This window comes from Chiloscyllium plagiosum, unplaced genomic scaffold, assembly GCF_037043375.1.
Source record: "Chiloscyllium plagiosum isolate Xiang-an unplaced genomic scaffold, Cpla_swu_hap1 HiC_scaffold_32, whole genome shotgun sequence".
Lineage (NCBI taxonomy): Eukaryota > Metazoa > Chordata > Chondrichthyes > Orectolobiformes > Hemiscylliidae > Chiloscyllium > Chiloscyllium plagiosum.
The window spans coordinates 6,212,023-6,237,163 of NW_028270170.1; the positions used below are offsets into that span (position 1 = coordinate 6,212,023).

General features: G+C 39.0%; 1 protein-coding gene across 1 annotated transcript in view; it reads right to left on the reverse strand.

Moving 5' to 3' along the window:
• The window catches only part of npepps (aminopeptidase puromycin sensitive), a 233,198-nt gene that overhangs the window by 118,507 nt on the left and 89,550 nt on the right, over positions 1–25,141 (reverse strand). Inside the window, exons 2-3 of the mRNA XM_043674808.2 lie at positions 13,456–13,540; positions 1,128–1,205 (exon numbers count right to left, since the gene is read on the reverse strand). Of these exons, the coding sequence (XP_043530743.1) occupies positions 1,128–1,205; positions 13,456–13,540 (163 nt within the window). The remainder of the gene's footprint in view (positions 1–1,127; positions 1,206–13,455; positions 13,541–25,141) is intronic.

Sequence of the window (25,141 nt, forward strand, 5' to 3'; positions counted from 1 at the left end):
CAGTGAAAACAAATGCCATTTTGATTATAACAGGTATGAAGACAAGTGCCAAAAGTATAAGATGACTCCTGAACTACCTACTTCTAAAGGAGCTTTTTTTTTTGCTGTGCAACTTTATCCTTGACCGTCGATTGCCATCCTTTGTGCCCCTGTAACAACCTATTCCCTTCCACTGTTTATTTCCTTGGTCTAACTGTGGGTACGTTTCAGTCCCAATTACAAGTTAACTGAGCCCACTGCTCCTCCCATAATGTGACAACTTATCACAAAGACCCACTGAATTGCTGCCAATGTTGTGTTTTAACTACAGCATTCTTTCACCAATTGACAACCAAGTGAACTGACAATTACACAGTTAAAATGACTGATCTACTCAAAATTAAAAACAAATTAAGGACAGCTTAAGAAACAAATTAATTATGCATACACTAAAAATTATTTTCACTGTAACCTAGAATTTTTTTTTTTAAAATCCAACAAAATGCAATTATCCACACAACAGACTAGGCATGGGCGCCTTCAATTTTTAATAGTTGATCAAGACATTCTTCAGACACATACATAAATCAACACATGGAATGGGCTCTTAGAGACAATACCCTGAATAATTTAAGAATTAGTGTAATGCCATAATAGGTGGATTTTCTAAGCTCAAGTAGAAACTAGATAAAAAAGTTCCAACGCATCACTTTGAACAATCCATTCACAAAGTCTGAGCCCACACGTTTCCATCCATTGAAGTTAACGTTTAGAAAACCATAGCCAGAAGATCACAATTGTAATTTTGACTCCTGGCACATATCAAAATGGTCATACATCAGAATTTCAACCCGTAAATGGGCACAATTACAACATTTAAAAGGCATCTGGATGGGTATATGAATAGGAAGGGTTGAGAGTAACATGGGCCAAGTACTGGCAAATGGGACGAGATGAGGTTAGGATATCTGGTCAGCATGGACAATTTGGACCAAAAGGTCTGTTTCCGTGCTGTACATCTCTGACTCTAAATGGAGAAACCAAAGAGACTGGAAAATTCAGAGACATGAGATTTATTCTCCCCTCTAATGCAGGTATCAGAAGTGAACCAAAAGGTTGTGCAAACCAAATTAAACTTGTAATGTTACCTTTCTGTAGAGCACTAGGGAATGAGAGTGTTACTTTCTCATCTTCATTTTGATAGTTGAATCCTGTTGCATTTATTTCTGTAGAAAGGCATACATTTATTAAAATAAACAAACAAACTAATAATTATACCTTTATATTTATGTAGTGCACTGATCCACAAGGAGGACAAAACAATTTGGACCAACTATATGATGCAGTTTATTTATTTGCAAGGGTCTTCTGCCTTCCTGTTAAACAGATTGGTATTCATTGTCAAGAAATGTTTGACAACCTAAAAGGGACAGACATGAATGACTGTTCAGTTTTAAATGTGCCATGTCACAGCTTTCAATAACTGGACAAAAGAAAAACTTAAGTACTAGAACAACAATGAACTACCAATTGAAACATGTGGAGCAGACTGCCTTCAAACAGGACAAGTTGGCTGCTGCTTATTTTTTGATCACAACCAGATACCTCTGCTATTGAAGTTTATGTAAAGTTTCAAAACGACATCTTCATTTCCCCTCTTGCAGTTTTCTCCCCTTATTGACATCCCGATCCTTCACCATGATACAGTTCCCACAGAGGCCTGGAGTATCTTGCCAGACTGGCCATTAGGTACCAACAGTGAGTGCAAATGAACTGTTTGACTGTGAACAGTATCACAAATCAATATGCTCTCTACGAGGTTGCCGCACCTACACTGATGGTGGCGAGCAGGAGCCAGGCCTTTGCCGGATGTTCTTCCTCCTTAACCGAAGAATATAAAGATTATACGCTTGTTTTCTCCTCATCAATGACTACTTATAATGCAAACTGAGCAGAACAATATGCTCATTGGCTCCCAGTTCCTACTATAAGTAAAGAATTAACAACACAAATACAAGCAAGAACTCATGGCAGTTATCTGCAGCAGTTCCTGCTCACATTAAAAGACAACTGTAACATTTTGAACGCAAGCCATCTCTGCATTTACAGCAATACGTAAAGTACATACAGCTTAAAAAAACTAACTGGAAGATGAGTCCTGTGCTCTGTTTCTGCAGAAACACTTCATGATTGAGAACCTACCCCCTGAACAAAATTCAACGTAAAGTCAAGTTGTCATTGTACCACTGGACCATAGGGGTGCTCTCCCATTAAGCAGACATGATTGATGGTGGCTTAACCGGAGGATCACCATGCCTCAGATGACGAGACAGTTTGAGAAGGAGAGTCCTTCATGATAACCTCAGCCGGTGCATGAAGTGAACTCCCATTGTTGGCACTGCTAGCTTCCAGCCAACTGATCCACTGAACAAAAATATCCCCAGTAGATTGTAGCCCAAAATTTAATGCATGAGACAATGTGCATCCTCAATTAGCAGCAATGAAATAAGCCTGGATCTGAGACTTTAACCTCAAAGCTGCAATTATGTCTTACAGTATTAGCAGCTCTGGAGAAGCACTAGAAATCATGGGGCAAGTTCAAATACATTAAAACATGATAGCAAAAGAGAGAAGTTTTGAAAGTGTTTAAAATTGATAGTACTTTAACTTTTATTTGCATAGCACGTTTAATACAATGGGCTCAAGGTGACGTTTCAGTGTTTCACAGTTGGGTAGAGCAATTGTAGATTGGGAGACATGACGTTAGAATTTGAAGTGTGTAAAATTGTAAAATGCTGGGGGGGGGAAAAAGCATTGTGTGATCCCTTTAAAATATTATGTTTCTTTGCTGCTTAGAGATTTTAAAATGTATGTCTAAGAGCGGGTGCACAGACAGCCCATACTAAAACATCCATATTGAAAGGCCAGACAGTGAGCAGGCCAAGCAGTTTTTGCCAAGACAATGGGTTTTGAATTTAGCCAATCAATTTGAACCAGGCAGTTATATACCAAAAACCTATTAAATTTAAATCTGATTGTTTTGACAACATAAGACCAATCCACCGCAAGAAACATTGTTATGTCATCATAGATATATAAGGGGTCAGCTGGACAGAGACCCCAGAACAAGTGAGAGCGAGAGAAAACATTCTGGAAGGCCCATAACCTGGTTATAATTTTAAGAGCCTAAATTCTGTTTTGTTATATTAGTGGGACTTCTATTTATTGGAACAGCAAACCACTGTGGCGACCGGGGGGAGGGGGGTGGAGACGGACCTCCACATTATGCCACAGAGCCAAAAGGAAAATGGTCAGTCTCACAGGATTGTGACAAAAGCATTAGCTGACATGTATCTGGGTTGATAGAATTCGAGAAACACAGCCTATTAAACAAAGCAGAGAAAACAGGAAATAGAGATGCCTCGAAATTAGAATGATTCCAATGTCAGTCTAGCAAGGGCAAGAAAGTAAGTCAAGTGGAGACAGGATGCACGAGTTGTCAAAAGAGCAAGATTATCCAGATACAGCCTTGAAAGTAGCTGGCTTTTACACAGATAAATCTGATAGAGCTTGATTTAGTTGAGAGTAAAATCTGGGGGATGAATAGCTAAATTCACACAGAATAAGTCTCATGCCAGTGTCTTGCAAATGAGTGAAAAATAATCTGGAGGCACTTGCGAAGGGTTGGTGACTAATGATCCGATAACCAGTCTATAATAAAGAGGACCTACTTCATCAAAAATCACTGGGCAGAACACACAATTCATAGGTCTGACATCAGACTCCTCAAACAACCTTTCTACACTGAACTAGGTCATAACAGGAATCTCCCAGAACAGAAGTGCTTTAGGAATATCCCTGAAGCATCCTTGAAGAGAACAAACATCCCCGCCAACTCATGGAAACCCTTAAGTTTGTGACTAAACATAATGGAGGAGGTTTACCTGGGAAGATACAGAATACATAAAAGAGATATCCACAGAGCAAATTGAGATGTCAGAGAAAATGCACAAATCTAAACACCTTATCTGTCCCACATTTTGAGGTCCACCTGTTCTAGATGTGGTGAGTTTACAGATCACCTTTTGGGGTTATCAGATATCTCAGAACCCATAGAACCCAAGCAGAAGCAAATCGTCCACCATCCAAAGTGGTATAAAGAGATGTCTAATATATGTATGATAATTTGGAATTTTGATTTTAAAATAGAAGCAACTGGACATGAGTCTGTTCTGTGAATGCAATTTTTTAAAAAATAGATCAGAAAATCATTTGTTACGGTGATCCAGACATAGCAGCATATGATTTCAGTCAATTGATTGGCAGAATCACTGCAGTGTAAAATGAATGGAATATTTATACAGCTGAGTTTACAACAGGCCAAAAAGCTGTTAGTTTTAGCTTTGCGTTTAGTTCAGAAGGCTCATGAGTTCAGTTCAGTTCATAAGAGAGGTGAGCTTCTCCCAGCTGGAAAACCAAGCCTTTTATTCAGCAGAACCAGTCACCTTCATCAAAGTGTTGAAATGGGCACACAGTGGGGAAAATCTTTTGGAAACACTGATGGAGCAGAGCATTGGTAGCATCAAGTAACATACCAGGAGCAGCAATTCAAATTTGAGAAGCTGATGCAAAGTAATCCAGCAAATGAAGGATACATTCTGAAGAATTATTGCAGCCAAGTGAGAAACAAAAGAATCAAGGCAATACTAACAATGGAACGATCAGACTATTTGGATCTGATCAAGTCGCAGGGAGATAGGATAGTGAAGATGGCACTTGGTATGCTTTCCTCTATTGGTCAGAGCATTGAGTATAGAAGTTGGGAGGTCATGTTGCAGCTATACAGGACGCCGGTTAGGCCACTTTTTGAATATTGTGTGCAATTTTGGTCTCTTCCCTGTTGGAAGGATGTTGTGAAACTTGAAAGGGTTCAGAAAAAATTTACATGGATGTTACCAGGGTTGGATGATTTAAAAAAAGGGATAGGCTGAATAGGCCTGGGCTGTTTTCCCTGGAGTGTCGAAAGCTGAGGGGTGACCTCATGGAGGTTTATAAAATCATAAGGGGCATGGATAGGATAAATACATAAAGTCTTTTTCCCTGGGGCGGGAGAGTCCAGAACAGGAAGGCATAGGTTTAGGATGAGAGGGGAAAGATAAAAATGACCTAAGGCGCAACTGTTTCACACAGAGGATGGTGCGTGTAATAAAAGAGCTGCCAGAGGAAGTGGAGGAGACTGGTACAATTGCAAAATTTTAAAGGCATCTGGATGGGTATTTGAATAGGAAGGATTTGGAGGGATATGGGCCAAGTGCTGGCAAATGGGACTAGATTAGGTTGGGATATCTGGTCGGCATGGACAAGTTGGACCAAAGGGTCTATTTCCATGCTATACATCTCTATGACTAAGTGTAATGGGCAGGCTTAAGAAATGCTATCAGATAAAAGATGCCCTAGGAAACATTAACCATAAGGTGATACAATTTAGCATTTAGTTTGAGAGTAGGAAACTTAGTTTGGAAACAACTGCACGAAACTAATGGGGGTATTGACAGCAGGAGATTCCTTAAGTGGACAGGGAAAGGAGTTTAGCAGAAAAGATGGTTAAGGAACAATGGCAAACACCTAACAAAACAGTTCAAGACTCAGCAAAGATATCACCCAGTGAGGAAGGAGGATTCCAGGAAGGGGATAAACCAACCATAGTTAACCAAGGGAGTTAAGGACAGTACCAACTTTAAAGAAAAATATACAACGTGGTCAAGGTTAGTGGCAAACCATAGGATTGGGAAAGTTGCAATAGCCAACATAAAAGATGACCACAATTTAATGAGGGAGAAAATGAACTATGTAAGTAAACCAGCATGTAATAAAAATTGAGTAAGAGCTTCTTTAAATATATAAAAAAGACAAGAGAGATTCAAGTGAACTTATGGCCTTTTAAGTGAATGAGGATGGGACAATAATAATGAGAAACCAGGAAATGGCAGAAGGGCTGAACACATTGCAAAATCACAAAAAATATTGAAGAAACTAATAGCACTAAAGGTTGGTAAGTGACCCAGATGACATCCTCTCAAAACTGTATACGTGTGCAGCTGCTCAGACGTTCCGCACACAGCAGCTGGCAATGGCATGCTGACCATGGCACTGCCTTCTGGTTCTGGAAAGTCACTGCCATCACAGATCTTGGAGGCCTGTACAGCTGGGTAGTAACATTAAAAGGAACGCTGCCCTTGGACCTGATGGGATTACATCCTAGGATTTTAAAAGTAGCTATAACTGTAGTGGATGTACTGGAAGTAATCTTCTAAGAATCCACTGATTCAGGAAAAGTTGAGAGAATTGGAAAGCTGTCAATTTAACATCCCTATTCAAAAAAAAAGAGGGAGACAAAAGAACAAGTAATTATATTCTTCCTCATGACTACCATTGGTTGCCAATTTGATTTTCCCCATCTAAGTGAGGCTTAATGATAGCCAGGTAAAAGTTCTACCTTTTTTAAACCTGTCATCTCTTGATTTATTCTCTGCCATACAGTATAGATGTTGTTGGGGGGCTCTAGACTGCACCCACTGCTATTTCTTCCTTTTGTTATCCCTTTCTACTTGTTACATGGATTCTGCAACTTCCAATCTAAGTTCATTTCTTGCTGCCATACTTATTCCACGTCACACCAACAAAGCTAAACCATCACCCTATTCTTTAGAGAATGAACATATCTCTGAATATTTACTTCAGGGATATTCCAGTTTTGACCTGTGTAACCATGTTTCCATAATGGTTATAAAGCATTAAGCTCCATTTGTGTTGTTAGTTTATTTGGTTTGTCCTTAGTACAACATGGATTTAAGTAAAAAGGCATTAATTTGGTCATTTGGTCTTAAGACTCTACTGCCGTTGTTTTTCTACATTTGTATATTCTGATGCACTCCAGGTATTTGTATCCTGATAGCTGCCCTGCATTGCTGCCATATCTTTTTGCCTCATAAACCTATGCTTTCCCTCTCCCACATGGAGCTTCTCTGTAACTTTTGATCAAGCTGAGCAACACTTACATTTATATACCATATTCAATGTCACAAACCATTCCAAGGAGTTGTCCAGAAGCAATATCAATCTGTCATAAAATATGTCAGAAAATACTAAGCCAAGATATACGGTCAATGAACTAATTTTCAAAGAGCATCTTAAAAGGAGCAAGGCATGCTCAGGGCCAAGCAGCGAAAGGCACAGTGCTAAAGATAAAGCAATGAAAATTGACCATGTGCAAGTGACCAAAATTGTAAGAGCTGAGGGATCCGAGAGGGTTGCAAGCCAGTGGAGATTAGATTTTTTTTTAAAAAGTGCGTTGTACGGCAATGTCAGCAATGGCTAGTTTGTTTTTCCTGCTTCCTTTTGCCATTACAGGAACTCCATAAGCTCTTTGTTCTGTACAAGAGGAACTTTAAGTTTGACCTTCTCTTTCTGAACTTTTGTCAGAATCACAAGTAAGTTAAATCTGCTACAAAAACTCGTTCCAACTAATCACATCTATGGTTGTGACTAATGTAGACAGAACTGACCAAAGAATTCTTTCTGACAAAAGTTTCACAGTTTATAAAAGATGGCTCTCTCTGCAAAATGTTCTAAATGTACCATTAAGTACTTTCAGAAACATTTGAATACACAAGAACAGAAACTATTATTCAACCATCGAAAAACAAATGGAATTTAATGCTATTTACCCCTGCAATATGTTTCACAATTTTGACTGCTTAATGTTGAATAGAACTTAGAGTCTAGGATCTAGCTGATTAAATGAATGGCCACCAATTATGGGCCAAATGGTGTGCCAGTTACACATGAGACCAAAGTTTCATTTGCCCATAATCTGAGAACTGTAGAGCTTAAGGAGTTTATAGAGATGGTTTATACAGGTTGTTTGCCAAGGGATTTAAACCATGAGAATTACAAAATGACAGATCAAGAACTGCTGCAGATGAAAGCTGACTAGGATAGCTCTGGAATACCTGGAGGGACAAAAGCTTGGATGACAGGTTTCACCACTAGATGAGCTAAGACAGAATAAAGATGCGTGATATAAGGAAATTGGAAATGGTTGCATTTTCTTTTTCAAAGCAGCAGAGTTAAACAGAATATCAAGCTTACCAACCATGAAGTTTAACTTAAACCAATAGGTGATGGAGAGGCAAAGTTATCAATTTCAATCTTCCCTAATGTTCATCTGGAGAAAATTACGAGGGGGTAAACATTTGTTTTCAGAAGTCATTCTAGTATTTTGTTCAAAACATGTCTCCACTTTACACAACCCAAATGCTGACAGCACGGTGACAGTAGACTGTATTTAGTTGTATAATCTCTGTTGCTGAGCCAGATCACCAGGTGGTGTCTCCATTTTGCACCATGACAATTTAGTTTGTGTTCCACAATAGCAGGAGAAAACAATATAACACCAGAATTTGAATCACAACGCCCCACTGTGCAGTAAATGATTGCTACTGCTGGAACAACAATTATGAATCCAGCCTCGGTAAACAACCAAGAGTTAAAAAGGGTTATCTGATAGACCAGTCTGAACAATTTGCATGTAGTTTTCAGATAAATAGGTTACCAAGCATAACATTACGACATGGGGTAAACTCCCCACCAATTTAAACCAGCAACACAGAAAAGATTTACCCCGTGCGGTAATCTGTGAAAATTCGAAAGGCCAAGAACTATCCCAAAAGTCACTATTTAAAGTACAAAAAAATTTAAGAATTTTGTTCTTTAAGTCTAACATAGAATATTAACTAATCACTATTTACAACTCCTTTCTCTAATGTATCTTTTACTTTTTCTTCTATAATACTGGTCCAATAAAACCGATTAAGATTTACCAAAATATTCAAATTTCAAGACCAGCCAGCTGTTGAATCTTCTCTTTGTATCTTCATCAGTCTTCTTCTTAGGGTTTCTGTTTCACGGGTCATTGATAGATAAAGATACCTTTAAGGGAGCTATTCTCCAGGCAGTATGCATATGTTGGTGGCTTGGTAGTTCTCCTCCAACTGCTCAATTTGTTTACTATTTATACCCCAAAGCATCGGATCATTTGATTGGTTTTAATATTGTCAAAATACCAAATTCAAACTTGATTGGAGTTTAGAATCTTGGGGCATAATTTAAACTAATTGGCCAATTTCCAATTTGTTTTTTTTGTCTCATAACAACCCAAGCACTACTAGATGCTGGACCAAATGTTACACTGCAAATTCTCCAGCACTCCCTGTTTCCTAAGTCCTTCAACTCTCAAAGGTACAGCACACCTCTACACCTTCATAACAGTATGACAAACTGGGGGCTCAAAATCAATATGATTCATGATCATTCTCCCTTAGCAACACTTTCTGAAGATGAAACATGGAAAATAAATGGACACTCTTGGTTCTCACTATACAGTTATTCACTCACTTTCACAAAATAAATCCTGAACTTCTTTGATGTAAACAAAAGATGACAAATATTGGACATTTTATTAGAATGGAAAATAATGGCAATACACAGGCACTCTTTTTTGGTTTTAACTTTAGACAGCCACCCCCCCCCCCCCCCCCAAGTAAACAAAGTGGAAGTGGCTGAACTAATGCAATTGGCTTGATTTCATAACCTGCATTTTAGATTTTTTTTAAAAAGGTAACAAAGACGATTGCGGTCAATTTAGGTTGCTGACACACTTACCTTAAAAGGAAAATGTTTAAGGAATTAAGGGAAGAAAACAGAGTTGAGGGATTTCAGTGGATGCTATGGCTTACTTGTGCTCCTATATTTTATGGGCTTATTTGAAGAAAATGTAAACAGTAACACAATACATAAATTAATGGTACTGTTATAATTTAAATGTCCAAAGAAGGCAAAGATTTCTGCTTTACATTTAATGAGATTATGAACTAACCATTTTAGTACTCTTACAATTGACAATAGAATTTGCTTAATGCTATGAATTATCAGGTTGTAGTGTTGAAAGTCATTAAAAAAAATGTCGAGCGCATACTTCTGATGCCTTTGAAAGTCTCTTTATCCAATTTAAGTTTCCATTTCCATGGGGCAGCATGGTGTCACAGTGGTTAGCACTGCTGTCTCATAGCACCAGGGACTTGGGCTCAATTCCAGCCTCAGGCAACTGTGTGTGGAGCTTGCACATTCTTGCTGTGTCTGTGAGGGTTTTCTCCGGGTGTTCTGGTTTCCTCCCACAGTCTAAGGATGTGCAGGTTAGGTAAACTGGCTATGCTAAAATGTCCATAGTGTCTAGGGTTCTGCAGGCTAGGTGGATTAACCATGGGAAATACGGAGGGACTGGAGGGTGGGTCAGGATGGAATGCTTTTCAGAGTGTCGATGTGGACTCGATGGACTGAATGGCCTGGTTCCACACGGTAGAGATTCTATAATTTGTAATTAATAAAAAGCAACATTCATAAAATATTCCAGTCTGTAGAAGGTCAGCCTTCAGAGACAGAGAATTTTAAAGTTTCACTACCCAAGTGAAGAAATGTCTCCGTACCTCAATTAAAAATGGCCTGTGCCTCACAGACTGTCACCTGGCTTCAGCAATCCTACCCAGTCAGGCCTCATCAAGAATTCTGTGTGTTTGAATGAAATCAATTCTCATTCTTCTAAACTCTAAACAATAAAAAGCTTTGAGTATTTCAGCATTCTTCATAAGACAATCCCTCAGTCTCTGTAATTAGTTTGTTGAACTTTTGTTGCATACTCTCTATGGTAAGTATAATCTTTCTGCAGATAAGGGAGAAAGACTATACAAAATAGTCCAAATGTCATCCAACTACAAAGATGCGCTCTACATAATTGCAGTAAGACATCTTTACTGCTATACAGAGGAACCACAATTATCTGAAGGATATGGATGGGGAATATTGTGTTCTTATAATCAAATTCCGGATAACTGAAAGCTGGATAACAGTTTAGCCAAGCATCAGGACCTCGCAATCTTGCTGGATAATCCGATATTCGGATAATCAAATGCCAGATAATTGAGGTTCCTCTGCACGCAAATCCTCTTTCAACGAGGCCATCATACTATTTGCCTGCTCAATTGCTTGTTGTCCCTGCATGTAACACACAAGCCCCTTTGAAGTCCGAAACTTCACGGCCTCTCATCATTCACACTATTTTTGTTTTTCCTGCCAAAGTAGAAACTTCGTAATTCTCCACACTTAACTTCATTTGCCAACGTTTCATCATAACTTTTTTTTTTACATGTGTAACATACATAGTTTACACATTTAATGTTTAAACTCTTAAACATCACAAGAAATTCCGTAAGAAATTCCTTATCTTTGATTTAAACAAGGGACCCCTTTCCTAAGATTATGATGTCTGGCTTTAGATTTTCCCACAAAGGGAATATGAATTTGAGGTCAAATATTTAAGTTCCTAATTCTTTTAGCGCCTCTTTTGTCTTCTTTGTCACAAAAGGTTCCTCGGTTCTATTTAGCTCAAAACAGTACAAAATAGAGATACTCGATGAGACAAATCTTGTTTTGAAGATGACCACTTCTGAAGTCAAACAAAATTGAATCTGAAGTGAAATGAGAAGGGTAAAAGCTGCTGCTTAATTTTTACATTTTCACGGAAACAATGGGTACGCAAACACATTTGAATATCCGAAGCAGTTAACATTCTTGCTGGTCTCCCAAACATTAATTGTTTGGCAATGCAAGCTCAGATAAAGAAAGGTGTGTTACAATTTTAACTAACACTGACCCAACAAATCTAGTTGGTCATTGCTGAAGTAAACCATTTGGCACAGGTTTCTTTGCATTATACTGCAGTATCTAAATCCACTTGGAATATTAATGAAATGTGCACTTAATTTCTGTGCTGCTGCAAGCATCCTAATATCTTCAAAATGGTGAAATTATTTTGACACCTTTATGTTGTATCTAAGTTATCACCGTATCATATTTGGGACTGTCCTTAAATTGTGTTGTCTAATGCTATGTTAGAACAACTCAGCTGGGGACGTTGCTTTTTTGATACTTTTGATTAGGATTGTTGAGCCCTATGCCAGTCAGTGCGGAGTCAAAAGCAGTTTTACACAATGGACCTGCTTCACTGACAATTGGACAGGAATAGTAAACTAGCACAGTATAACAATTGACTTGGGGAGGGGAGGCATGGTGATGGTAGAACATGAGACGACGACGACAGAGATTATATAATCAAAGAGACCAGATAACGTTATTAGCTGTTACAATGAAGCTACTTAAAATGTGCTGACACACGAGTTTGTGGCAGCCTTTGTGCAAGTCATGGTGCAATTGTATCAAAAATCTTTTTGAACACTTGACAAAAACAGATTTTGAATATGGAAAAATTCACTCTGGCACATCACAGAATTCAAGATAGCTCAGGGAGATGCAAAAAATATGATCCAGATTAGCACTGAGTTACGAGACAGACTTGCAGAGTGAAACCTTTGTTTTGGCGTAGCACAGTTATTTGAAAAGCAAATTAGAAAAAAGCATGACAACTATACTTGGAAGCAAGTTACTTGGCTGGGATCACAAAACTTCAAGAGAAGAGGTAAAACAATTCTCCAGCCAGAAAGACAAAAGATTACAAGAAATTGTTTCTGCTGTCCAAGCAGAGTATAAAATGTATATGTCCAGTAAATCTTGTTGACTGCTGTTTGAATAATTAATTTGAAGTTTATAAGCCTACTCAACATCATGGGTAACATCGCAGGAAATGTCTAAATTTACATAGCACCTCATCTGATCTAAATATCAAAGTACACCAGGTAATGAATTACCTTTGGCATAGTTTGGCAGAGGTTAAGCAACGTAAAATGACATTCATTGGCAGGTGGTTTAAGGGCAAGTTTATCTGCTTGTAAAACCTTGGATGAGCATGGAGCACTTTATTTTACATTCGTTCTTAGGGTGTGAGCATCTCAGATTTATTAGCTATCATTAACAGCTTGAGGTGATGGGATGAGCCACCTTATGGAACCACTATAGTCATGCGTAGGTACACCCACAGGGCTGATAGGGACGGAGATCCAGGAATTTGACCAAACAACGAAGTAGTTATAATTTTTCTATGCCAGGATGATCCGTAAATTGGAGAAAACTCACGGATATTGGAATTCCCATGCAACTGTTGCCTTTATTGTTTTAGGTGGTAGAAGTCATGGATTTGCAAAAAGCTGACAAAAAATCCTTTGTGAATTGCTGTTGTTTTTATTTATTACATCCTCTGCCGTGCTCAATGTTCTAGGGTGGTGATTTTGAATATACAATAAGGTTTGTTTAAATTGGAAAACTGCTCAATTTTACATAAGTTACATAGACAACTAAATGTTTGGTAAAATTATATAACTGGCATCGTGCAATCATGCTCTTGCCCAATACGGGAGCTATAGTTTTAGGAATTTAAAGTAAAACTGGAAAGAAGAAAATCATGCTTACCTTCACCACCTTCAGGAACGTATGATGCTGTTATGATGTCTATATCAGCACAGTTCATCATAATCTGATTTGTTGCTTGTCTTACCTGCAAAGATACCACAAGTCTAAATGTTAGAACACTAAACACAGAAATACATTTTACAATCACTAGAAAAATACTTTTGATTATATCTCATTTAATGAATTTATTTGGTCTTGAATGCTCTCTCATTTCAAACTTACACTCCAATTTTAGAAATTTAATTCAGCAATTTTTCATCTCTCAGTCAATGACCAAGAAGGGAAGTAGGAAACTCAATCCATGACTGCTCACTGTGTAAAGATGAACAAGAACAACCTAGCATAAGTGATTCTCCTGACTTGGGGGAAATGCTAGGCAGCATCTCTTTTACATGGAAGGGCTGACAACAAAAATATCACATATGGGAGAGTAAATCAGCATAAACCCTTATTTTACCACTGCAAAACCACCCTTTTATAGTTTCAACTTATTTGTATGATGCAGTGGTTAAAATATCTTCTACACTTCCATCAAATGTTGTGCAAACCTGCAGACATATGTTGAAGTACAGACTTTGAAAGAAAATATGCATTAAATTCCACATCGTGTATGAATAAGCTGGATAGCATAAAACATTTTCTTAAATTTGTCACAGAAGTATTTGATCTTCTGTATTTAATCATCATAGATTTTCCAAGTCTTTTGTTGAAAATTATCAAATTACTGTTACTCAATTTATAGTTTTAATCTACAATAACTGACATCTTTGATATGTGAAATAGATTTTTCACCTTCAGAAAGTAGCTTTCATAGAGTCAGACAGCACAGAAACAGATCCTTTGGTCCAATCCAACTGCGCCGACCAGACATCCCAATCTGACTTACTCCCATTTGCCGGCGTTTAGGTCATATTCCTCTAAACCTTTCCAATTCATATACCCATCCAGGGTGCCTTTTGAATATTGTAATTGTACCCGCCCCACCATTTCTTTGGTAGCTCATTTCAAACACGCACCACACTCTGCATGACAAAGTTATCCCTAAGGTCCATTTTAAAGCTCTCCCCTGCACACCCCACCCCCCACACTTTAAACCTATGCCCTTTTGTCCCCTTACCTGAGAAAAAGACTTTAGTTATTCACCCCACTCATGCTCATGATTTTATAAAACTCTACAAGGTCGCCCCCTCAATCTCCATATTGGAAATCGATACTAAAATTAGAATTAGTGCAACAAATTATCACAAGATTGGTCCCAATAGTGAGAGGGTTGTCCTGTGAGGAAACTGAGTAAATCCTATGTTCCCTGGAATTTAGAAGAATGAGACACAATCTCGTTGAAACATGGAAGATTAGGAAGGGGCAAGGAAGTATGGACACAGATATTATTTCCCCTGGAGTTAAATGGAATGTAAAGATTCATGAAGAGTTATTCCTTCTAACTCTTTTGGGCATTTCACTGTTAACAACCACTACAATTAGCATTGTGCATCTAAGATCTGTTTGGACTCAGGGTGTAGGAAGCAAGATGGCTGAACCAATAAGTGATAGGTTTTCCTTTTTTAAAAAATTACACTTCTTCAGCAAAACTGCACTTAATCAGTGGGCATTCAAACATTTTACTTAAAGTAGTGAATGGATGCAGAATCATTCAGAAATGACTAAGGAATGGTGTTGAGGAGGCCTTTGACGATAGATTGAAAAATTACAAGCTAGTGTCATTTAGGGAACTCGGTCTCTAGCGTAAGCAGCATGGTTGAAGCTTCAGCATCAAGTGGGGAATTCAAAGTATATCAATTATAAGAGTGAGTATATCAATTATACTGTAGGAATGTAAAAAATGTACAGCTTGCAAGGCCATGGAGTAGCGACTGGTAAAGATTCTAAAATTGGAGCACAGAGGAAAGAAGCAAGAGAAACACTGGTAGCTTTATATAGAGTACAGCTCAGATATCAAAAGAGGTAATAGTGAAGCTGAGCTGAAATGAAGGTGAATAAATGCGCCTCTTGACATTGGAATTGAGGAAAGGATGGACAATTTCTACTGAAGCCAAATTGTAAGCCTTGGTAATGAATCAAATGCCTGATTTAAAATCTAATTATGACTCAACATGACATTAAAGTTATGCATTATCCTATTCTAACGAACAGCTCAACCAACAAGGACAGAATGAATCAGGCGGCAATGGAAAATTCGGGGGTGAGGGTGGAGCAAGAAGGAAAAGCAGAGGGATAAGGATGGACACTGGCAAGCTTGAGGAGTTATCTTGATCTTGTCAAAGTTTAAAGAACACTAGTATGCTAACTTCTGAAGAATTGAAGATTTTTCTTCTTCACCAGAAACGTGCAATGTCTCATATCTTGAAGTACCCAGAATTTCTATTGCCTTAAGAACAAAGGTAAGGGATGCATAGGACCTTGACTCTTCGTGTCCAAGTCTCACATCATCCTTAACTTGGAAATATTTCACAATGTGACTTTCTAAGTGCTGTGGAATATATTTCTACCAAACCTACTCCAAACAGTTCAAGATTGCAGCTCACTATCACCTTCTCAAAGGCAACAAAGGATGGGTGATAAATGCCAGCTACACCCATATCCCATGAAACAGTAAAGAAACTCTGACTTTGATGGCATATTTTAAGATTGCTTTTAAAAACAGGAATAAGAGATATCTTTCAAGTTATGGCATTTGGCTTTGAATCTTCATTCAGCCACAGGATTTTGCTGTTTTATCACGTGCAGTACTCCAACTGTAGTATACTGGCATTTCAGCAACAATTCACAAATAAAAAAAATCTAAGTTCAATCTCTTATCAGATCGGAATAGATCAGAATCAGATCAGAATCTTATCAGATCGAGTGGATCAGTCAGAGAGACAAATAGAAGCGATGAGGAATTTGCAACAGCATGTGATGGATGGCAGTTATAGGAAGGGGTGAAAGTCTCAGATACTGTCACATAGATGGGTTAACTCCAGGAAGGGTGAGAGAGGTCGGCACCTCAGGCAGGAGTCTTTTGTGGATATACCCATTTCAAACAGGTATACTGTTTTGGAAAATGTAGGGGGTGATGGATTCTCAGGGGAACGTAGCATGAACAGCCAAGTTTCTGGTATTGAGACTGGCACTAATGCAACGAGGGGTATGTCAGCTTCCAAGAGGTCAATTGTGTTAAGGGATTCTGTAGTCAGAGGTACAGACAGACGTTTCTGTGGCCAGCAGAGGAAAAGCAGAATGGTGTGTTGTTTTCCTGGTGCCAGGATGAAGGATGCCTCAGAGAGGGTCCAGAATCTTTCTCAAGGGGGAGAGGGGCCAGCAGGAGGTCATTGTCCACATTGGAACCAACGACATTGGAAGGGAAAAGGTTGAGACTCTGAAGGGAGATTACAGAGAGTTAGGCAGAAATTTAAAAAGGAGGTCCTCAAGGGTAGTAATAACTGGATTACTCCCAGTGCTACGAGCTAGTGAGGCGAGGAATAGGAGGATAGAGCAGATGAATGCATGGCTGAGGAACTGGTGTGTGGGAGAAGGATTCACATTTTTGGGTCATTGGAATGTCTTTTGGGGGAGAAGTGATCTGTACAAGGAGGACGGATTGCACCTAAATTGGAAGGGAACTAATATACTGGCAGGGAAATTTGCTAGAACTGCTTGGGAGGATTTAAACAGTAAGGTTGGCGGGGGTGGAGGGTTGGCGGGGGAGGGGGGGGGGGGGGGGGGGTGGCACCCAGGGAGATAGTGAGGAAAGAGATCCATCCGAGACGGGTACAGCTGAGAACAGAAGTGAATCAAACAGTTAGGGCAGGCAGGAACAAGGTAGGACTAATAAATTAAACTGCATTTATTTCAATGCAAGGGGCCTAACAGGGAAGGCAGATGAACTCACGGCATGGTTAGGAACATGGGACTGGGATATCATAGCAATTACAGAAACATGGCTCAGGGATGGGCAGGACTGGCATTTTTGATAAGGGATAGCATTACAGCTGTTCTGAGGGAGGATATTCCTGGAAATACATCCAGGGAAGTTATTTGGGTGGAACTGAGAAATAAGAAAGGGATGATCACCTTATTGGGATTGTATTATAGACCCCCACAATAGTCAGAGGGAAATGGAGAAACAAACTTGTAAGGAGATCTCAGCTATCCGTAAGAATAATAGGATAGTTATGGTAGGGGATTTTAACTTTCCAAACATCCTCTGGGACTGCCATAGTGTTAAAGGTTTAGATGGAGAGGAATTTCTTAAGTGTGTACAAGACAATTTTCTGATTCAGTATGTGGATGTACCTACTAGAGAGGGTGCAAAACTTGACCTACTCTTGGGAAATAAGGCAGGGCAGGTGATGGCGGTGTCAGTAGGGGAGCACTTTGGGGCCAGCAACCATAATTCTATTCGTTTTAAAATAGTGATGGAAAAGGATAGACCAGTCTAACAGTTGAAGTTCTAAATTGGAGAAAGGCCAATTTTGACGGTATTAGGCAAGAACTTTCAAAAGCAGATTGGAGGCAGATGTTCGCAGGTAAAGGGACGGCTGGAAAATGGGAATCCTTCAGAAATGAGATAACAAGAATCCAGAGAAAGTATATTCCTGTGAGGGTGAAAGGGAAGGCTGGTAGGTATAGGGAATGCTGGATAACTAAAGAAATTGAGGGTTTGGTTAAGAAAAAGAAGGAAGCATATGTCAGGTATAGACAGGACAGATCGAGTGAATCCTTAGAAGAGTATAAAGAAAGTAGGAGTACACTTAAGAGGGAACTAAGGAGGGCAAAAAGGGGACATGAGACAGCTTTGGCAAATAGAATTAAGGAGAATCCAAAGGGTTTTTATAAATATATTAAGGACAATAGGATAACTAGGGAGAGAATAGGGCCCCTCAAAGATCAACAAGGCAGTCTTTGTGTGGAGCCACAGAAAATGGGGAGATACTAAATGAATATTTTGCATCAGTATTTACTGTGGAAAAGGATATGGAAGATACAGACTGTAAGGAAATAGATGGTGACATCTTGCAAAATGTCCCGATTACAGAGGAGGAAGTGCTGGATGTCTTGAAAAGGTTAAAGGTGGAAAAGTACCCAGGACCTGATCAGGTGTACCCGAGAACGCTGTGGGAAGCTAGAGAACTGATTGCTGGGCCTCTTGCTGAGATATTTGTATCATCGATAGTCACAGGTGAGGTGCCAGAAGACTGGAGGTTGGCAAACGTGGTGCCACTGTTTAAGAAGGGTGGTAAAGTCATGCCAGGGAACTAAAGACCGGTGAGCCTGACCTCGGTGGTGGGCAAGTTGCTGGAGGGAATCCTGAGGGACAGGATGTACATGTATTTGGAAAGGCAAGGGCCGATTCTGGATAGTCAACATGGCTTTGTGCATGGGAAATCATGTCTCACAAACTTGATTTGAGTTTTTTGAAGAAGTAAAAAAAAAAAGATTGATGAGGACAGAGCAGTAGATGTGATCTATATGGACTTCAGTAAGGCGGTCGACAAGGTTCCCCATAGGAGATTGATTAGCAAGGTTAGATCTCATGGAATATAGGGAGAACTAGCCATTTGGATACAGAACTCGCTCAAAGGTAGAAGACAGAGGGTGGTGGTGGAGGGTTGTGTTTTTCAGACTGGAGGCCTGTGACCAGTGGAGTGCCACAAGGATAGGTGCTGGGCACTCTACTTTTTGTCATTTACATAAATGATTTGGATGCGAGCATAAGAGGTACAGTTAGTAAGTTTGCAAATGACACCAAAATTGGAGGTGTAGTGGACAGCAAAGAGGGTTACCTCAGATTACAACAGGATCTGGACCAGATGGGCCAATGGGCTGAGAAGTGGCAGATGGAGTTTAATTCAGATAAATATGAGCTGCTGCATTTTGGGAAAGAAAATCTTAGCAGCACTTATACACTTAATGGTAAGGTCCTAGGGAGTGTTGCTGAACAAAGAGACCTTGAAGTGCAGGTTCATAGCTCCTTGAAAGTGGAGTCGCAGGGAGATAGGATAGTGAAGGCGGCGTTTGGTATGCTTTCCTTTATTGGTCAGAGTATTGAGTACAGGAGTTGGGAGGTCATGTTGCGGCTGTTCACAACATTGGTTAGGCCACTGTTGGAATACTGCGTGCAATTCTGGTCTCCTTCCTATCGGAAAGATGTTGTGAAACTTGAAAGGGTTCAGAAAAGATTTACAAGGATGTTGCCAGGGTTGGAGGATTGGAGCTACAGGGAGAGGCTGAACAGGCTGGGGCTGTTTTCCCTGGAGCGTCGAAGGCTGAGGGGTGACCTTATAGAGGTTTACAAAATTATGAGAGGCATGGATAGGATAAATAGACAAAGTATTTTCTCTGGGGTCAGGGAGTCCAGAACTAGAGGGCATAGGTTTAGGGTGAGAGGGTAAAGATATGAGAGAGACATAAGGGGTAACTTTTTCACGCAGAGGGTGGTACGTGTATGGAATGAGTTGCCAGAGGATGTGGTGGAGGCTGGTACAATTGCAACATTTAAGAGGCACTTGGATGGGTATATGAATAGGAAGGGTTTGGAGGGATATGGGTCAGGTACTGGCAGGTAGGACTAGATTGGGTTGGGATATCTGGTCGGCATGGACAGGTTGGACTGAAGGGTGTGTTTCCATGCTGTACTTCTCTATGACTCTTATGTAGGAGGTGCTCAAGCTCTGGAGGAGCATTTGAGCCCACAATCTGACTCAGCAGAAAAACTGCTAAAGAGCCAAAACAGACACGTAAACTTTGATTCTTTACTAAATTCCTGATAGAAAAGATATTTCCTTTGCCTAGCTAAAAACTATTAGTACATTTGCATTAACTCATATATACTTCCCAGATTAAAGCAAGCACATAGCCAACTTGAAATCTCTTAGATGTATTAAAGCCTCATTTAATTGTTCACTCAAGGACACAAACACTGAAGAACTTGGCAAAAGTGTCGATGTTTATGAGCAATAATTCAACTGGAGGCTATCTAAAGTTTAGTAATAATCATCTTCTTGTAGCACGCTGCTATCTAAGAGTGTATCCAGTTACTGAAAACAGACAAAGCTTGATTGTTCAGGGTCACACGTTATAAAGGCCAAATAAGCTGAAGCAATACAAAAAACCCACATTTCACTCAAGTTAAGTTTACATTCAGTAAATGTGGCAAAGTAAAGTAGTTTTTATGAATATATTATTTATGCAAGAGTAACACAACTAGTTCATGGTGGGTGCCTGTTTTTAGGAGGTAAGATTTACATGAGTCAGTGCTAATTTTATACTGAATGCACAACTAGCATTGGAATGCATGTTGCAGACCAAATGTTAGTTCCTGTTAGAAGAATCATTACAGATTCCTGTACACCTTTTCCTTCTAAAAAGAAGTGCACTGAACAGAACACTAAATTTCTTATTTAAATTTACTGTTCATGCTTTTCTTTGACAAGATTTGTAGCCACTGCACTATGGGAATAGCCTGTTTGGTTTTATTGCCATATACAGTAAATGGTGTTAGGGACAATACTTCAAGCCTTCAAAATACAAGTACCTGAATATATTTATTTTTTAAAAAGGTGCACAGCTGAATTATGTAATTATAAATTAATAACAATTCATGAAGGCATATGGCCATTCAAATTTCACAGTGCAGTTACTACATTCACCAAAAAAATTCAAAAATTTAAAACCAGCAAAATGTTAGTAATTATATAGTACTCTTTTATACAGACGTTTGGAGATGATTGGATTAAGGTATTTTAAATCTTAGCAACTTTTGATAAGGGAGATACAAATCAACTATTTTTTCTGGTGGAATGAATAAAGAACATTGAACTTTTAAGATTTAAGCCTCTATCAGGAAGCAATTTTCTACAGAAAGCATAATGACATTTTGAAACGCTCTCTATCCCAAAAGGCTCAGGATTCTAAGACAGTGAAGCATTCATGAGAAATTAAATAGATTTTCGTTAATAAGGGTATCAATGTTAATGATGGGAAAATAAAGCTGAGGTGCAGACTCGAGCAAATGCTCCAGGAATGAACAATTTTAGCAGAGGAAAAGGAGAAAGATGTGAATCAAGGTTATGATAATACAAAACTCTGCTCCTTGCACATCCATGTGTACAAACACTGGAGTGAACTTTGAATAACAGAATCTGGGGTGTGAACATTGATGTAGAGGAAGTTTCAGTGCTAGAATGAGACAATGGTGGGGGGGGTGGAGGAAAGGAAAGGAAAGAAACTGAAGCAAGAGTAAACTATTGAGGACATAAATGAGAAGCACGGAGTGAAATCTTTCTGTCTCAGAGACAGCACTTGGAGATCTGGAAAGGGAACTTAACTAGGCAGGATGGTGGCATACTAAACCCCAATCTTGTGCTGCTGAAGGCTACCGACATACACCTGTGGATGGGTATTGTCCACCAGAATTAAGTTAATTAAGATATTGTTTTTTCAAAGTTAATCTGTCCATGGATGTTATGACTCACTCCTACAGCAGATGGGACTTGAATCCAGCCTTCCTTGCTCAGACATGGAAATTAAGTTACTTAAGAATTAAGCAAATAAATCAAGTCCAAACTCCACCGACCCATTCCCACCAAATGAGGGCACATAAGTGGCGACTTACCATCATTCCTCTGCCTTTGCTGATGACCCCATGGTAATTTCTTCCCAGGACGCCAACCTCTTGATGGGTTCTGCCTCAGTAAGCATCTTAGAGTGGTGCAATGTAACCCAGCAATACTGAGTAAATTCCTTTAGTGACAACAGCTAGAGAAAGCTTCAGGTTCATCGACAACTCCAAGTGCAGTAGGGATGAAACTAGAGTTCATACAGAGGGTTTGAGGGGCAAAGGAAAAAAGTGGCCACATTGTGCTCCAATACTGATATTCTCTCAAAATGTTTAAGCATGCTTCAGTTTCAGGAGTAAGTCACTGAAAACATGGTATACTGGAAAATTATCAAGGAAAACAATCCAAAAACCCTCAAGATTAATACTGATTTATTTTGGCTGCATCTACGGCATTTAATTTAATGCATAGGAAATCAATAAAACTAATGGTCTGAAGAGCTATGCAGATAGCAACTTTTAAACATCAGTCATTTCCTAGTTATTTTGCCAATCAATACTGTCAACTGCCAACCTCCAGAAAGTTGCAATTGCCTAGTCACAGATATTGGCAGAGTTACGTCAGGACACATTTTCAACAATTGCCAAATTTGAGGCTCCAAAACTTTCACGCAAGTAAAATGGGTTCTTAACCTAACATTAAATTGCGCTGCCTCAGCATAATTTGAAAAATGTCACAAGCACACACATTCAGAGTAATTTGCTAACTTGAATATGTAAGAGTCAAAACAGACCAAATGCAGACTGGAATCTAGAAGTGCACAATAATTAGTCAAATGAAATTTCTTGCCACTTGAAATTAATTTGCAACCTCAGGAGATAGCATTTTACCTCCTATGTCAAATGTATAAAATCTTGGTTGCAATCAGATTCTCAGAAATATGGGCTATACTTAGATTAATTCATGCTTAGGATGTTCTGCCAATAGTCTTCTGGAAGCTTTCCATCCTAACAACTTTGTTGTGATTACAGATACTTGTCTGCAAATTCCGAGAAGTTATCTAACCAAAGAATCACTTCAAACTGAACCATGATTGCTTTTTCTGGATTATCACACTATGTTATTTAAATTTACAGAATGTGCAGTATTGCATTTTTATTATAGATATAATATTTCACCTTGAAGATTCAAGGTAATCAGATATGCACACTTGTCTGAAATATATTCTGGTTCCTTTTCCAGCACGCAATAGTGACAATACCCATCCACAGGTGTATGTCGGTAGCCTTCAGCAGCACAAGATTGGATGTGTTTTGCATGTGGGGTCAATGCTCATTAAAAAAAACATTTAGAGAATGGGGGAATTTTATTCCATTTTAATAGGGAATAGTTTTGAAACAGTATTTAACAAACCAACTGTTTTGCTATGTTTCTGCTTGTTTGGTGTACATATGCATGTAAATTAGTCATGTCCAAATTAGAAAAGTTGGAAGAAAGCGATCAACAAATTATATGTAACTGAAATATTTTCAATGATAACAACACCTATACATTATATTAATACATCAAAATAGAACACAAGACAAAAAGGTTTGCAGAAAAGCAAACACTACACAGGCTCATATGCAATAATTTTGTGTGGGAAAGTATTTGTGGAAAAATTACAACTTTGGAAAGCAATACAATTTCTTCTAAAATTGATGGTCAAATACTTCAGTGATCAGAAATACCTACGAAACAAAATGTTCAAATAAAATGTTGTTGTACATTGATGTTGCAATCCTCCAGTATTTACATTACTTACAATTGTGACACTCATCTACCTGTCACATCGTGATCATAGCATCACATCCTGTGGTGATTTAAAAAAAACTTAAGATTTAAATAGTAAATTACAGGAAGGCTTTCCATTTCAACCTCAGGGTTTAAGATTGTAGGTTGCAACAGAGCAGTAGCTGATAAATTTATGTTCTGTAGTAAGAACCACCGATCTAAAATACCATAGTGCCTTTATATGAAAGCATGCTGAAGTCAGTTGTGCTTTTCATCATTTATATAAATGAGTTGGATGTGCATATAGGAGATATTGTTAGCAAGTTTGCAGATGACACCAAAATTGATGGTATAGTGAACAGTGAAGATGGTTATCTCAGAGTACAACTGGACCTTGATCAAATGGGCCAATGGGCCGAGGAGTGGCAGATGGAGATTAATTCAGACAAATGTGAGTGGTTGCATTTTGGTAAAGCAAATCAGGGCAGGACTTAGACAATTAATAGCAGGGCTCTGGGGAATGTTGTTGATCAAAGGTACCTAGGAGTGCAAGTGTACAGTTCCCAGAAAGTGGACTTGCAGGTAGACAGGGTGGTGAGGGCAGCATTTGACATATTTGCCTGCATCTATCAGCACAGTGAGTATAGTTGGAGCTGGGATGTCATGTTGTGGCTGTACAGGACATTAGTTAGGCCACTTTTAGAAAATGGCATTCAATTCTGGTCCTTCTGCAATAGGAAGGATGTTGTGAAACTTTAAAGGGTTCAGAAAAGATTTACAAGGATGCTCTGGGACTGGAGGTCTTGAGCTGTACAGAAAGGGTGAATAGGCTGTAGCTATACTCCCTGGAGCATCAGAGGCTGAGGGGTGACCTTACAAAATATATAAAATCATGAGGGGCATGAATAGGATAAATAGCCAAGGGCTTTTCCCCAGGATAAGGGAGTCCAAAACTGGAGGGCACAGGTTTACGTTGAGAGGGCAAAGATTTAAAAGGGACCTAAGGACAACTTTTTCCACACAGGAGGTGGTGAATGTATGGAACAAGCTGCCGGAGGAAGTGGTGGAGGGGGATACAATTATAATATTTAAAAGGGATCTGAATGGGTACATGAATAGGAGTAGTTTCGAGGGATAGGGGTCAAGTACTGGCAAATGGGACTTGATAATTTTAGGATATCTAGCATGGATGAGTTGGACCAAAGAGTCTACTTCTGTGCTGTAAAGCTCTGTGACTTTATAATATTCATGTATGCGCAACATGTTTTGCATGTTTTGATGGGAAAGTGGTTCCCTGAAAGTAATTTGTTCTATAAGGGAATGCTGAGAAATTATTCACTACAGTATCTTTTAAC